This window comes from Pristiophorus japonicus, chromosome 4, assembly GCF_044704955.1.
Source record: "Pristiophorus japonicus isolate sPriJap1 chromosome 4, sPriJap1.hap1, whole genome shotgun sequence".
Taxonomy (NCBI): domain Eukaryota; kingdom Metazoa; phylum Chordata; class Chondrichthyes; family Pristiophoridae; genus Pristiophorus; species Pristiophorus japonicus.
In genome coordinates this window covers 72236730-72253661 of record NC_091980.1, presented here as the reverse complement: position 1 = coordinate 72253661, position 16932 = coordinate 72236730, and the positions used below count along the sequence as shown (strand labels likewise).

The 16932-nt window shown below is 39.4% G+C and overlaps 1 protein-coding gene across 6 annotated transcripts in view; it reads left to right on the top strand.

Annotated features, from left to right (window-relative positions):
* Positions 1 to 16932, top strand: part of LOC139262959 (matrin-3-like) — a 74143-nt gene that overhangs the window by 20203 nt on the left and 37008 nt on the right. For 4 of the 6 annotated variants that reach the window (XM_070878341.1, XM_070878343.1, XM_070878340.1 and 1 more), the window contains exons 2-5: positions 2648 to 3713; positions 13231 to 13292; positions 14780 to 14818; positions 15334 to 15431. In XM_070878341.1, the coding sequence (XP_070734442.1) occupies positions 2811 to 3713; positions 13231 to 13292; positions 14780 to 14818; positions 15334 to 15431 (1102 nt within the window). In that variant the 5' untranslated portion in view covers positions 2648 to 2810. Of the gene's footprint in view, positions 1 to 2647; positions 3714 to 10727; positions 10869 to 13224; positions 13293 to 14779; positions 14819 to 15333; positions 15432 to 16932 lie in introns of those variants that run through there. The other 2 variants (XM_070878344.1, XM_070878345.1) reach the window with 2 other exon arrangements.

Sequence of the window (16932 nt, the reverse complement as noted above, 5' to 3'; positions counted from 1 at the left end):
TGTGTATGCATCCCCCAAAAACAAGGTTCCAATCACCAATCAACTACTTTAGTTCTAGATAATGTGGGAATAGGCCTTTTTGTGTAGAACAGCCCATACCATTAACCTGTTAAAAATGTATATATTATCAATTTTGAGAACTTGCCAGAGATCTGCCTTTTTAATTCTTTTTGGAGGGGAGCTGCTCTGCTAACATGGACAATGGATATTTTCCTGTGGAAAATGAAGTTGACATTGCACTTGGTCTCCTAGATCTGAATAACTGCTCCCATAGGGAAAGACACTTGGTAGATTCACCCCCACATCAATGGCTTTCTTGTAAATGCGAGATCTGCTATAATGCTTTGACACATCACCAGAAGGGTCTGAGCAATCGATAAACATAGTTTCATTTCCCTAGGGGTAATAAACAAAATGAGAATTTGTTTTCAACAAACTTGGTGGGTGCCAAAAAATTAAATTGAAAGTACTTTCAATTCCCTCCCAAAAATGTTCTTAATGATGAAAAGGGGATTATCCCCAGTTCGTTGCGACATTCATACCCACAACAACTGGAATGTTCTCATTCATCACGTACATGAAGTAACAAGTACTGCGCTTACAAGGAAAATAATTATGAACTAAATTAAATGACAGTTGGGCAACATGAATAATTTTATTGCACTTTTCAGGAAATCTGTTTCTTGGAACGTAGACATTTTGATGTAGCTTTCCAGAAGAACATTTTATTTGTAGCTGAGGATTTCACAGATTTTTAATAAAAGAGATACTTGTCCTGAAAATTGATGCTCAATTCATAGTTTGCTTCTAACCCATCTGAGCATAATTTTGCTTAGAAAAAAATGAAATATAATGTATGTAAACTTAATGTTTAAAATTGTTATTATGTAATCTTTTTAACTTGAAAAGATGTGCAGAGTGAGGATCTTGCTCTATACTTCCCCAAACAGGCTTGATCGAACTTCCGCAAGCACTTGAAAAGAGCCATCCCACTAATTGTCTCTCTTGACTTAAAAATAAATCTGAATTGCATTCTGTATTGGTCACTTGACTGGCACTTGATAAGTGTTCTAAAGTTATTTCCAGTCACACATGCAATCTTGGTAGGCAAATTATAAAATTTCACTTTTCTTCATTGATAATCTAGTGGTACAACTGGTCCTGTGGCAGGTAAGTCTTGCTTAAAGCTTTTTTGACTATTGTAATATTGTGTATAATAGGTAGCCACCATGTTGTGATATCATGTTTGAAAGACAGAATGGATCCAATCTTCCCTATTGTCTCAGCTGGTAGAAACGTCGTTCAGCAGATTCGGAGCCTACTGTTTGCAGTACAGCCAATTTCAACATTCCATGACTTTAATCCCTGAAATGTTTTTTTAAATAACATTTCTAGCACCAGAGAGTGTGCCGAAGCATCCAAGAATGTACACTTTAATACAAATATTTCCCACATCATGCCAAGGTGCCTTGCTCTGAAGAACAGTGCAAAAGACTTACAGTTTTGATGGTGTTTGGATTCAGATCTTTTGATGTTTTGGCAATGGTCCAGAAAAATATACACAGCTGGTTGTGTCTCATTGCCTTATCAACCATCTTTTTGGTACATATGCACTTGGTGTTTAAGAACACGGATCAGCAAGGTAGGATGTGTTGTTTGATCTTGAAATTTTGGGTTGGTTTTCAAAACCCCTGCAGAGGTAAGGTTTTCATTTCAGACAACTTGTAGGATGGGTAAAGTTTTTGTTACATTTCCATATATAACTTTCAGCTGGTACAAGAAATTCATGGGGCAAACACTCGCTTGTAAGGTGAGCAATTGGTGACAAAGACGAAATGTGCTGGCCATCAACAGTGTCACAAATGCAGTTATCCAACAAACAGTTCTAATTTGGGTTGGATGCACAGTAGTTACATTTCAGCACTTGCAGCTATTCCTTGCTAGCCAGTTGCTGTTTTAAGACTTGTTGGCTTTATTCCCCTACTGTGTATACCTTGAATTCTGTGCACACTTTTTTTGTTACCAGTTAATTTAGATTGCTGCCTACTTACTGAACAATATGTTCAAGAGACATGTCCTTGCAGGATGAATCATTAAATCACTTGTAGGTCCTTTAGTAAAAATTATTCACTATCAAAGTCTGAAATGAGTGCTATAACACACACAACCTCTTTCTTTTTCAGTGGCTTACAACACATCCAATCCATTGCATTACTTCCCTTTCTGGGGATGGTTACAATATCTTAATATTTTACAAAAGTGTTTTTCTAAAGTGTTACAATAAATTTATAAGCAATCTTCAAAATGGCTTAGATATCCTATAAACTTAGGTTGGAAATATCTTGTTTACTTGAAACAGTTTGGTGGCCAGTTACCATTTTTGATGTTGGCATTGGCCATGTTTTCCTACTGACATGCCTTTTGAGATTCTTATCGTTTCTCGTTAAGAGGTTGTATAGAGTACAAAGAAATTATCCCACTGCATTGGATTTTGCATGCAACTGTGAAATGTTGCATTCGATCTTGTTGTTTAAACTGTCTTTCTACAGACCAGTTTTGGACTTCTGACTTTGAAGATGGATCCAGGTGCATGGTCCTTTAGAGGCCTCGAGATCCTTGATCTAACATTTTTGTTTTAACTTTTCAGCCTGGCAAAGTTCTCTGAGGAATCTGTGCCATTATTCGCGTCAGCCACCTGTTAGACGAAGTTAGATAGTGAAACAGCTTTCTACAGAGCCATCTGCTAACCGCTGAAGAATTATTTTATCCTGCTCTTGCCAGTTTTGAACTAGACACTCTCTTGTGCCAGAATGTCATTGGGTAGAGCCCAGCAGGATCACGGTCGTGGTATGAAGAAAGACAGTCATAATGTTGGATTCTTTCCTGCAGCCCAGTCTGCAAATGTCCATGCAAATCTTGGGAGAATGAACCAGGGTGCACGAATGGGTGGCTATATGAATTTTGGACGGGGTCAGGCAGTGGGCCTACAAGGTGTGGGACAAGGACACCAAAATTTAATGTCTTCTGGTGGTGGGCCCTCTCGATCCAGCAGTGGTTTGCCTTCCTTGTTTGATGTAGGCAGTCGTAATCAACCCTCACTTGCTGTTCAGAAACGTATTGATGCGGACAGGGCCAGTAATATATTAGCTACCTTTGGCCTTTCATCCAGGGACTTGGATGAACTGAGCCGCTATCCTGAGGACAAACTTACTCCTGAATCCTTGCCAGACATTCTTATGCAGCTTAAAAGAAAAAGAAATGACGATGGAACATCTTTGAATTACAGCAGAGGTGACAGTTCTCCTCGGGAAGATCGTTCCTTCAGAACCTCCCGTAGTGAATGGGAGGAAGAAAGGCGCTTTCGGAGTAATTTTGAAGGTCGAGATCCTGACGCTGACCCAGTGGTCAATTATGACCATGGTTCTTCTCGAGAGTCGAGTTCTCGATATTATGACAGGAAGGACTATGAGCCTGAACGGTTAAGAGGTGATGACTTTCGTAGAGACGATATGCGCATGTCTGAGCCAATGTATAAATATGATTCTGATTATGGAAAAATGGGGCCCTCTCCTTCCCGTGGGCAAGAAAGGTCCCTTTTTGAGAGAAAGCGAGGATCTCCTTCACTGAGCAACATAAACGATTACCATGGTTTCTTGCCAACAATGTTCCCTCATTTGTGCTCGCTGTGTGATGTAACTGTTCATTCTATGAAGGTGAGTGACCTCTAATTTAAAAATTGCTTTATAAAGTATAATTCTGACAAACAGCAGCTCTTGTTGGACTTGTGGAAACCTCATTTGGGTCTTAATTTGTTCCAGATACTCTTTGGAACGTCTTAGCAACGTGAAATACTGCACAGGATCTTTTCATTATTGTCAGTATATTGACAACTGACAACCATTTAAAAACGGTTGTCATTTATAGTATGCATCTCAAATTCATGAACAGATTGCTGGTGGAAATTAAAATATTTTGAACTTGGTGAAATCAAAGGGGTGTGCAGTACTTGTAACCCATTGACATTGCTTATCAGTTAAAAGAAGAGGGGAAATGACTGTTCGCCATCAGAAATTATGCATCCCGCCATGGCAATTAGAACATACGTTATGAAACTACCGGGCTTTGGGTCTCAATTTTTTCCATGTTAATGTTCTGAAACATCAGTATATGGTGCAACTCATTACCTGCAAAATGCCTTGCTCCAAAGGACCATGTTCAAAAGAGGGTGAATACAAGACTGGTTTCCTTTCAACACTCAGCACTTTTTCTCAAGGCAAACTGGAAAAACTAAGCTAATGTCCTCTCTTCCCTTATTAACTAAAAGTGGAGATTTCTGAAATGTTACCAGTGAAGATATTTGCTTTAAAAAAAGACACATGTTGGCACTGATGTTCTGCAGTCCAACACCCAGTTGCTTAGCTACAGTAAGAGAAGATTATTTCCAAAATCTGTTTGGGATTCTTGCTTAACCAGGCGACTGGAGTCTGCTTTGGCTCTGATACTATTAGGTGATCTTTTTAAAAAATAAAAAAAAAATTTGACAGTGAAGATTAACGTTTGTGAAAAGTTTTATCGACGCGAGTGGTACAGTACTGTGCACACATTTGATTTTGTTGTAAAAAGTGTTTTTGTTCGTTGAAAATTTTAATTGTGGTTTACATTCCTTTTGAAGGGCCTGGACTTCCATTTAATCAGGAAGTTTTACCATTTCTGTTGTAGATTGAGCACATATTTATAAGAAAATATGCAGTACAGAATTCATTAGGTGTACATCCCTATTATTTTTCAGTTTTGTTATCCAATGCAATTTTGCTATCGAAGGGTGCTGTAGAAATGTTTTTGGAAAGTGCTGCTTAGTTAAAAGTAACATTAGAAATAATCACTTGATCCAGGTAAATTCACGTGAACATATTACAGATGATCATAGTATCACCAGAATATGTCTAATAGCTCTTGTGATAATTTGGGGCCTTTCCCTCTGATAGACCATGGCATCATCCCATTAAGTGACTTTCCCTTTTTGTGACCTTTGTATCACTCATACCAATGTTGTTACTTTTCAATTTGTTACATGCTGGTTAGTCCACAGTGAAATTGAACAGCACTGTCAGTGTTTGATTCAGAATTCAGGTATTTTTTAATTTTTGGAAATTTCTCAATGAAAAGTCAAACTCGTATCAATTCTTAGGTTCCAAATCACCGTGTTACAAGAAGATATTTCCTATTGCTATCGGTCTTAATCGGTATTTTCCATAAATTCAAAGCGCATCTTAGTTTGAAATAGCTGGTTTTGGATTGAATGATTTATACCCACATTTGGAAAATGCTAAATTGTCATTACATAAATTTGCTTTTTTTCCTCATTCTCACTGGGATTGGAAGCAATTCTTCAAGAAACACAGGACAATACCCTTGTCTAAATTTTTACTCCCACATAATGGCTGACCTTTTTTGATCAAGCTCTACCTACTTGCCAGATTGCCAATACCAAGAAAGTGTCTTGGTATTTGTACTGGACTCTCGATTAAAAACTAGTACTATATTCAGAAGGCTCTGGAACCAAACCATTGACAACAGAAAACTGACAAGTTTCAGGGTCTGAATTAGACAGGTGCAAGATTAATTAATCCATCAGACAGCTGTTCTGAATATAATTTTTCCCTACCTCTTTTCCCCAAGATAAATCCTATTTAGTCACAATGAAACGGTGAGGCTAATTAAGATCTGCTGCATTACTGCCCCATCATTGACATGGTCCACATGGTTCTGTGCTTGAAGACATATCACTCAAACATATCGCAGCCAGGTTTACACCACTGGTATGCCCACATAGAAGATACTACCTGAGGGTGCCTTGACTGGTGCTCATTCTGAGACTGCTGTTCTGTGCTTTTTCTCTCTCCCTCGCTTTTCTCTCTCCCTCCCCACCCCCCTCCATCCTCCTAATTCCACTATATGCACTCTCAGGAATGTGCCTACACATACAGATCATGGATGAAATCTGGATGTCTTGTCAAGTAGTAAGAAGCCATCTAAATCCAATTCCCAGTTGCGCGCACATTATTCTTCACGCCATTGCTCCCTTCATTGCCTATTAATACAGGTAGCTGGCTTTCCATTTTACCTGCAGAACATTTTTGGCTGCTGAATACTAACCTTAATTTGAATATGAATCTAAGTCCCTGAATTAGCTAAAGATTATGAATACCATGACAAGTTTGGCCATGGTCACTGTATTGACTTGGCTTCATTGCTAGCCTTTAAGCCAGAAGGTTGTTGGTTCAAGCCCCAGTTGAAAAATTGGGCACATAATCTCGGCGCTCATGTTGCTGCAGTGCTGAGCAGTGCTGCATTGTCATAAGGTGCCATTTTTTGGGTGAGATGTTAAATCAAAGTCATATCTGTTTTGGTAAAACTTTCCCATGGCACTATTTGAAGAATTCTCTGGTGGTCTGATCAGGATCAGCCTTCTTCCCTCAGCCAAAGACACTAAAACAAATTAACCAGTCATTTGCCATACTTGTTTTGAGACCTTGCTGTGTACAAAATGGCTGCTGCAGTTACCTATATTACAGTGAATGCACTTGAAAAATAATTAATTGGTTGTGAAGTGCTTTGTAATGTTTGAAAGACTTGATAAGACAGTGGTATTTAATGACTAAGGTATGCTACATAAAACTGTACTGGCCTTGCAATAGTTCAGCGACAAATATATTTTTCCAGTTAAATTAATTGTAGAACATAGTAAAATAAAGTATACCTAGATTTCTAAGCCTTAAAGTCACTGCCCCAAGATAAAGATACACTCAATTGTGCATGGGATAGACAAATGTCCCACTAGTGTAAACTATCCAGTTGCAATAGCTGCCTGTTTTTCTGTTGGTTTCCATGCCCAGATGTAGTGCTCAACTGAGAGGCTATTGGTATGTAGCAGTGAACAAATTTAACGCCATCTGACCAGTTCAAGGTGTCAGTTTTAAAACTGTCCCAATCTGGAGAGTAGCACCACTACAGTATGATTGATTCCTACTGTAACTGCAACTATTGACAGATGTGACCAAAATTATTTGCAACTATTTTCCCAGTAATATATACTGGTGCACAGATTAGCTGTGCAGTAAAGATTTGCATGTCCGTGTTAATTCTAAAATTAGTTTTGTATAACGGAATTTTTTTTAAACATGACTGATTTCTGTAAAGTTTGTGCATGAAGACATGGAAAGTATGAAGGTAATAAAGTAAAAGCAACAGAGAGACAAGTAAAATGAGTAACTAAAAGTAAGGGGGAAAAGATTACCAGAAGAAGAATGGCTAGAACAGGCTAACACATAAGAGATGATGATGAGGAAAATTAAAAGTCAATGTTTTTTTTTAAAAAGAAAGTAATTACATTTTGTTCCAGAAAAGAACTATGATACTTATAAGAATATAAGAAATAGGAGCAGGAGTAGGCCATATGGCCTGCTCCGCCATTTAATACTACCTTGGCTGATCCAATCGTGGACTCGGGTCCACTTCCCTGCCTGCTCCCATAACCCCTTATTCCCTTATTGGTTAAGAAACTGTTTATCTCTCAAATTTATTCAATGTCCCAGCTTCCATGGCTTTCTGATACAGCGAACAAATTAACGCCATCTGACCAGTTCAAGGTGTCAGTTTTAAAACTGTCCCAATCTGGAGAGTAGCACCACTACAGTATGATTGATCCCTACTGTAACTGCAACTGTTGACAGATGTGACCACTTATTGGTTAAGAAACTGTTTATCTCTCAAATTTATTCAATGTCCCAGCTTCCACGGCTTTCTGATGCAGCGAATTCCACAGATCTACAACCCTCTGAGAAAAGAAATTTCTCCTCATCTCAGTTTTAAATGGTGGCCCCTTATTCTAAGACTATGCCCCCTAGTTCTAATCTCCCCCATCAATGGAAACATTCTCTCTGCATCCACCTTGTCAAGCCCCCCTTATAATCTTATATGTTTCGATAAGATCACCCCTCAATCTTCTGAATTCCAATGAGTAGAGGGTCAACCCCATCTCCGGAATCAACCTAGTAACCTTCTCTGAACTGCCTCCAAAGCAAGTATATCCTTTCGTAAATACGAAAACCAAAACTGCACGCAGTATTCCAGGTATGGCCTCACCAATACCCTGTATAACTGTAGCAAGACTTCCCTGCTTTTATACTCCATCCCCTTTGCAATAAAGGCCAAGATTCATTAACCTTCCTGATCACTTGCTGTACCTGCATACTATCCTTTTGTGTATCATGCACAAGTACCCCCAGGTCCAGCTGCACTGCAGCACTTTGCAATCTTTTTCCTTTTAAATAATAACTTGCTCTTTGGCAGAAAAAAAATCAAAGTGCATTACCTCTCACTTTCCAACATTATACTCCATCTGCCAAATTTTTGCCCACTTACTTAGCTTGTCTATGTCCTTTTGCAGATTTTTTGTGTCCTCACACATTGCTTTTCCTCCCATCTTTATATCGTCAGCAAACGTTACGCTCGGTCCCTTCTTCCAAGTCGTTAATATATATAATAAAGAGTTGGAGTCCCAGCACCGATCCCAATGGCACCCCACTAGTTACTGATTGCCAACCCGAGAATGGGCCATTTATTCCGACTCTGTTTTCTGTTCGTTAGCCAAATCCTCTATCCATGCAAATATATTACCCCCAACCCCGTGAACTTTAATCTTGTGCGGTAACCTTTTATGTGGCACCTTGTCAAATGCCTTCTGGAAGTCTAAATACACCACATCCGCTGGATCCCCTTTATCCACTCTGTTCGATATATCCTCAAAGGATTCCAGCAAATTTGTCAAACATGGCTTCTCCTTCATAAATCCATGCTGACTCTGCCTGACCGAATTATGCTTTTCCAAATGTCCTGCTACAACTTTAATAATGGACTCCAACATTTTCACAACCACAGATGTTAGGCTAACTGGTCAATAGTTTCCCGCTTTTTGTCTGCCTCCTTTTTTAAATAGGGGCGTTACATTTGCAGTTTTTCAATCTGCTGGGACTTCCCCAGAATCCAGGGAATTTTGGTAAATTACAACCAGTGCATCCAATATCCCTGCCGCTACTTCTCCTAAGACCATAGGAAGCAAACCATCAGGTACAGGGGATTTATCTGCCTTGAGTCCCAATATCTTCCTGAGTACCACCTCCTTAGTGATTGTGATTGTGTTCAGTTCCTCTCTTTTCCCCCCCCCCACCCCCAGCCCCTTGTCTAGCCACTGTTGGGATATTGTTAGTGTCATCCGCTGTAAACACTGATGCAAAATATTTGTTCAGAGTTTCTGCCATCTCCATGTTCCCCATTACTAATTCCCTAGTCTCGTCCTCCAAGGGACCAACATTTACTTTAGCCACTCTCTTCCTTTTTATGTACCTATAGAAACGCTTGCTATCTGTTTTTATATTTTGATCAGTAAGTATTGATTGGCAAGACAGGCTACAAAAACTTTGAAACTGGTGACTAAAAGTACAAAAGCAGTCTAGCCATTTTTAAATCTGGTAGCTTTGAAGCTAATGCTTCCAACTTGAGGGAAAAACCTGCTGGACTTCCTGAGCAGAATCGCAGTATAGGCCACGAGCCTGATCTAAAATTGGCCTCCTTTTGATCTATGGCTGCAGCAACAAAGAAGAATTTTCTCACTCGGGATCCATTTTATCACAAATTCCCCATTCCTTGGAAGGAGGAACTAGTACGCTTTAAATTTATTTCTATCATTTATTGCCTTCCAGTTCTCTATCCTTCATCACATTCCTGCTCATCAATGTGGTCTTCACAGACCTAGTAGATTCTCTATCACTGAAGTACTACAATTTTAAACTGACTGACAAAGAACTTGATGGTTCTTGAGTAAGGAAAATGTGGCACTCCTTTAGAAATTAACAAGAATCTCCCAGTGCAAGAATGTAGATGTATGCCACACTATTTGTATGTCTAAGAGAACACACTGAAATTCAGTGATCAAACATTGCCAGTTTCTACCAATGTTGATTCAAAGATTTCCAGCTGAGCTTATCTTAATTTTAAGCAAATATCCTTTGAGAATGTGAATAATGCATCTTGGACTTGGTCTCCAGTCGTCTTGGTTAACCCTTGCCACTGGATCAAGACCTAGCTCTGTTAAGCCCTTGGGGTGGCTGGTGTGCAACAGCCACCCCACATTAAAATAATCCATGCACAAGCATGTTCCACCTTTCAGTATCTAGTTTGGGACCTAGAATGTCAGGTCCCTCATTGAAACACCTGTGAACTCGTCCCTTTTTAGTGTGGAAGCGGGTCATCCTCGATGCGAGGGACTGCCTAATACTAATGCATCAAGTGTAATAATCCACCTATTGTCTTCAACCACTCCTGTTTGGATTTGACAGCTGCTAAGGATATATGGTTTGGCAGGGCTTATTTGAATCCTTGCTTGAATTTGTGGTTAATCAAGCAAGCCCTTTATCTTTCTCTTCCCTCCCTTTTTTGATTTTCACTATTTGACTCATGGGATATATGGAGAAGAAAAATGTAGAAGAAAATGTCTTTCACAATCTGCATAGTAGTTCTTTTCTTAACCTGAAATTAACATAGCAGTTTTGTTAGTGTCTGCCCCATTCCCTTCCCCAAAGAGAATGGTTTAGTTTAAGAGCCCCATTCTGTGTGCTTGAAATATCTTCAGTCGTCGTCTGGAAGAACAACGGAAGAGTTTGCATTGGGATGGTCTGTAAAACATGGGAAGTCCCTTAATGAGATGATGTGATTGGCAAAATAAGTTTGCGTTGTGGGCTATGAGATGGATAAATACTCGTACATGGAGGGAAAACTTAATTTAAAGAATGAAGTTGACTACATTTGGGGTGAGTAATACTTCTTCATGAGCCGGCTTAATTATAAGCTTTTTAAAATGACACAATTTCTACTTGGTTAATTTGGTATTAAATATTTGTCCTACTAGTCCTGGAAAACACTACACAGGGTGTTCCATGTCCCAACTATGCAGCATAGTGATTATTTCTTTTGTTACTATTTTACTGCTTCGAGGAAATCTGGTTATTCACATAATATATACTGTGTATGTAATTTTCCTTTAATGGTGCAAGGATTTCAAAAGATTTCGGGCTTTATTGGAAAAAAAATCAAATGTCGCTAGGATGTTAAAAGATGAATATTAATTTGGAAAAAGGACAAATTCAGTTTGGCGTTGGTGAGGAATTGAATAGGGGTAAGGGGGAATGAAAGCTCTTGAACAGATTGGAAAGAATCCCTAACAGATTAGAAAGAATCCCAAACAGAAATGCTAAGAAAGATACAGTGGAAGGCAAATCACAGTTGGTACAATATGATGAGTGGCGTTAGTTTTTTTTTAATGCACGTGAAAGCTGTTGGTTGCCTTGCCCCAGCTAGTTGTCAAGTTGACATTCCGCGCCCGGCAAGTTGGCTTCAAAGAAAACCTTTGGTGATGCCAGAGAGGAGTACATTGTGTTTTGTAGATGTCGTTGCACAATGACATGCTTGATCATGCAGAAAGTGCAAAAAACCATGCAACTGCACACACTGGTAAAAGTATTTGTTCAGCCTCCACGTACAAATGAATAGTGTGTCACCAAAAGCAGAATAAATTGATCATATACTGTCCCCTTTAAGAGTTTAGCATGTGTTTGTTCATTCCTTGCTTTACCTTCATTCTATTTCCTTTTGAAAGTTTACTTCTGGTTTTCCCCCTCTTTTGGGAAAAATTAAGTGTGCATGGTTTTACCTAGCTTGTATGTTAATCGTAATAGTCTTATGATTAGCAAATTTTATTCAACATTCCATGGCACACAGGGTAGGATGAGGCGAAAAAGGGAAGCTTGTATCAGATACCGAGAGCTAAATACTACAGAGACCCTAGAGGAGTGTAGAAGGTGCAGGGATGAAATTAAAAAGGAAATTAGGAAATAAAAAGAGAGGGCATGAAAAAATATTGGCAAGTAAAATCAAGGAAAACTCAAGGATGTTTTATAAATACATAAAGAGCAAGAGGATAACTTTAAAAAAAAAGAGTAGGGCTTATCGGAGACCAAAAACGAAGCTTGTGTGGAGGCGGACAACATGGTTATGGTTCTGAATGAATATGTTGCGTCTGTCTTCACAAGTGAGGGATGATGCAGGCATTGTAGTTTAGGACGAGGAGCGTGAAATATTAGATGAGATAAACATAGCGAGAGAGGAAATATTAAGGGATTTAGCATCTTTGAAAGTAGATAAATCGCCAGGCTCAGATGAAATATATCCCAGAAGAAAGGGAGGAAATAGCGGAGGCTCTGTCCATCATTTTCAAATCCTCTCTGGTTGCAGGTATGGTGCCAGAGGACTGCTAATGTTGTACTGTTGTTTAAAAAGGGAGAACAGAATAGACAGAGTAATTACAGGCCAGTCAGCCTAATCTTGGTGGTGGACAAATTATTGAAAAAAATTGAGGGACAGTAATAATCATTTAGCTGGGCACGGATTAATCAAGGACAGTCAACTTGAATTTGTTCAGGGAAGGTCGTGTCTGACTGACTTGATTTGAATTTTTCGAGAAGGTAACGAGAGTCGATGAGGATAGTGCATTCGATGTAGTCCACATGGATTTTAGCAATTCGTTTGACAATGAAGATTGGTCAGAAAAGAAAACCTCATGGGATCCAAGGGAAAGTAGCAAAATTGGCTCAGTGGCAGGAAGCAAAGGGTAATAGTGGACAGGCGTTTTTGTGACCGGAAGGCTGCTTTCGGTGGGATTCTGCAGGGCTCAGTACTAGGTAAACAAGTGAGGAAACAGCAGATGATTAGTGTAATACCAAACGGTGTCCCAGTGAATCCTCCTTTTATTTTGATTGTGGCCAATTCACTTGTATATGGAGGTTGACTATATGCACAGAACGAGGAACTGCAGCCAACAGAAGGTAAAAAAATATTAAAATTACAGTCATACACAGTGTATATTATAAAATAACTGGCTATGTCATATTCTGAGGTTTAAATGGCATTTATAAACTGTTAAGATATCCTCCAGCATTGTTGCTGTGCAGCCATTCAATACTTATCTAAATGCTACTGTATTGAATCGACCTTTTTTGCTTCTTACAGTACTGGCTCTGGAAAAAGATTTGCACCTGTTAGTACAGAAATAGCAGCACAGTTTAAATTTGACATTTATGTTAAAACCATTGTGATTTTTTTCTTCCTATTATGCAGGATTGGAACCAACATAAGAACGAACCAGCACACAAACGGCGTTGCTTGCTGCTTTTGGAAATGTATGCAGTTCTTAATTTACTATCAAAAGAAGAATAACTTCCATTGCTTTTAAGTTAGATCCCTAGTTTATGTGGGATGCTTGGAATTGTACATGTAATATTGGTCTGATACCATTGTCATGTAAGAATATTTGACATTTTTCATTTTGATTTTGTATGAAAAGTCTAATCTCAGTTTATTTTAAATACATTGATTATACAAGAAGTGATTGGAAATGCAGCTGTTAGATGGATTGAAATAGAACTTGTAGACTGAGGTGTTGGCAATAGGAAGCTGAAGAGGACAGGAATATGTTTGCAGTACAATTTTCTACAAAGTTGAAGGGAGAGAACCAGTTCCTATCCTTCAGCCCTCTTGTTTACTCAGCCTACCTGACGCCTTAGAATCTTTTGAGGGTTTGAATACAGTTAAATCTTTACTCTGGATTTGCCACTGATCGCTATTCTTTGTTTCAAATCATTTAGCCAGTAAACCAATTTATTATGTTCTTTTTCTAATATCTTTTACTTTATCCTTGCGCTTGTTTTTTATGCTTTTTAAAATCAAAATCTGCACTGTACACCACATGGCCATTTCCAAATTCTATTCTGTTCTTGTTATCTTTAAGGGGAATATTGCAGGAGGGTAGTTCCGAAGTAAATTATCCTCCCTCCTTCGCTAGCAAGACCAGCATTTATTGCCCATCACTAATTGTCCTTGAGAAAGTGGTGGTGAGCCGCCTCCTTCAACTGTTGCAGTCGGTGCTGAAGGTACTCCCACAGTGCTGTTGGGTAGGGAGTTCCAGAATTTTGGCCCAGTGATGAAGAAGAAATGGCGATATATTTCCACGTCAGGATGGTATATGACTTGGAGTGGAACTATGAGGTGGTGGGGCACCTGCTGCCCTTATCCTTCTTGGTGGTTCAGGAGGTGCTGTTGAAGAAACCTTGGCAAGTTGCCGCAGAGCATCCTGTGGATAGTAGATACTGCAGCCCCGGTGCACCATTGGTGGAGGGAGTGCATATTTAAGGAGGTGGATGGCGTGCCAATCAAGCGGGCTGCGTTGTCCACGATGGTGTCGAGCTTGTGTTGTTGGAACTACACCTAGTCAGGCAAGTGGAGAGTATTCCCTCACACTCCTGACTTATGCCTTGTAGGTGGTGGAAAGGCTTTGGGGTGTTGGGAGGTGAGTCACTCACTGCAGAATACCCAGCGTCTGACCTGCTCTTGTAGCCCTAGTAATTGGCTGGTCTAGTTAAGCTTCTAGCCAGTGGTGACCCCCAGGATGTTGATGGTGGTGCATTCAATGATGGTAGTGTTACAAGAATTTGTTCCAAATACAATGGAACCTTATAGTCAAATAATAATCCAATGTCTGACACACAAAATATTGATGAAGCTCTTCATATTTGCATGTGTTTTTATTCAGTTTTCATTGCTGATGGAATGGAGGGGCTTACAAATTATTTTATGGAATGTTTACAAATTATTTTATCTTTATTTCTAGTTACCCACAATGGGTTCCAGAAGATGTACCATCTACAAGGTAAATCCAAACTGCTTTCAGTGATACATGGGTAATGTAGGCCAAGTCTGTGTGGGGCTCATTCCATGTGCAGGTACTTGTACCTGTACTAAAATGCAGTCGTGGTCACAATTTTTTTTTCCCTGCACCACAAAAATATGTTTCTCTCCAAAGACAACACAACAATAAAATCCAGCAGCTTTTGAACACCATTCTGTCTGGTTAATATGGAGCTTGTATATTAGTGGTGAAAGCATATAAAAATAAAGCTCAAGTGTGTACTGAACGGAAGTGGTAATCGGAAGAATGGCCTGGATGGGTGAAGTAGGTTCTGCTTCTGCCATGCAATGGAGTCCCTGATCTTGTTGCCTTGGAAATTATCTTGTGTTCATCCTGTTGATTAGATACAAACACCCTTTTTAATTTGATTTGCATTGGTTGCACATTGGTTAGGAAAGGATATGTTACAAGTAGTAAAATTAGTAAATTGAGCCTACTTGCATATTAAGTTTGCTTTTCCTTTGGGTTGCATGTAGGATCAATCCATCTGCACGGCAGACCAGCCTTGGTCCGGATGCTGCATCTGCACTCCTTGCAGCCATCAGACAGCTGGATGCACTGGACCCTCATGGAGGTCAGGATAAAATTATCTTGTTTGCTGATTACATTGGCAAATCAGAATTGTTGTATTTCTTGGGTGTGCTTAACCTACTGTTCGTAGTGGGGAATTACAGAAGAAAACAGGATCTTTTTTTTTTACATTTCCATTTTGTTCTCCTTCCATGGTATTAACCATTTTCAGCAACTCAACAGTAGTTTGGCAATACGTTCTGTTGGACTAACCAGGCTACAAAATGAATAGACATGGCTGGGGTGGGTGGGGAGGGGAGGAAACACTAATATAATTTATATTATTGTTAGCATATATTTTACTTTTTTTCCTCGTTTTCCCTCTCCTACCTCCAGATGGTGGCATGCTGGGATATTGTTTCACAGGTGCTGATAGCCCCCAGTTCCTTATCCAAATAGCCATGGTTCATGTGTTAGACTAGACATTAAATGTCAGAACGGCAGCCTAGTAACATGCTCATCCAAACAATTGTCTGTTGGTGAAAATTTCAGCCAATTTTTAGTATGAGAGTTGGAAAAATTTGCTTACTAATTTTGACGAAATTGCCAAGTTTACTCTTGAGTAACATGTTTTTTTTTCCAGTCTCACTATTAAATGAGAATATACAGTAAAGATTCCATTATCCAGAACTGTATCAGTAGAATTTGGGCTTCAACTTGGGTCACATTTTAACTACTGGGCTTCAACTTTGGGCAGGCTGCGGCCGTGAGACCAGCAGGAATTGGAGTTGCTGATAGAGTTGGTTATCTGCCAACTTTTGTTATCCACTGGAATTGCAACTTTAAAAAAAAATTAAAGTGGATAATTGAGGTACTTGCATTTTCTCTGCCCATGCAGCTTTCAGGCGGTATAATAATTTTATCAGGCCTTATTTTTCCCCATGTAGTACAAGAAGTTTGGCCTTTTTGTTTGAAACAAATTGGATGTTTATAGATCATATATTCAGAAACATCTACAGCCATGCATTCTGAGCCATGTGCTAATGTTACTGTGGGAAAACTCAAGCTTGAATCATTGGACCAGGCTGGGGGTGGGATTATTATTATTTTCCTGGTTGCATTAGTCTTGATCACATCAACTCTGCCTTAAAAGACTTGAAACTGCTTTGTCTTTTAATGAGTACGCAGGATATAAGTGTAAAGGAACAAGTTAATAACCTTTCACATCCCAAAATCACGACACAAATTTGAACTTTACCAAAATGTGATCATTATCACGTCACGGCAATTCCCTGCATATGTTATGCATCCCTTGCATACGGGCAGAATATAATGATTTCTTGGCATTATTGTAGCACTGTTTACTATAAATGCAGCCTTGTATGTTACATGGCTGCTTTGTGGCTGAATTATTGGGCCCAAGTTTCCACAAGAAAAAAAACGGGCGCCCCTCCGAGATGGGCGCCGTTTTTCGCGCCTAAAAAAATCCTCGGTATTCTCCACCTACTTACAGGTCCTCTGGCCCTCGGCGCAGCCAGCACGAGCCAGCGCCGGGACCTCTGCAC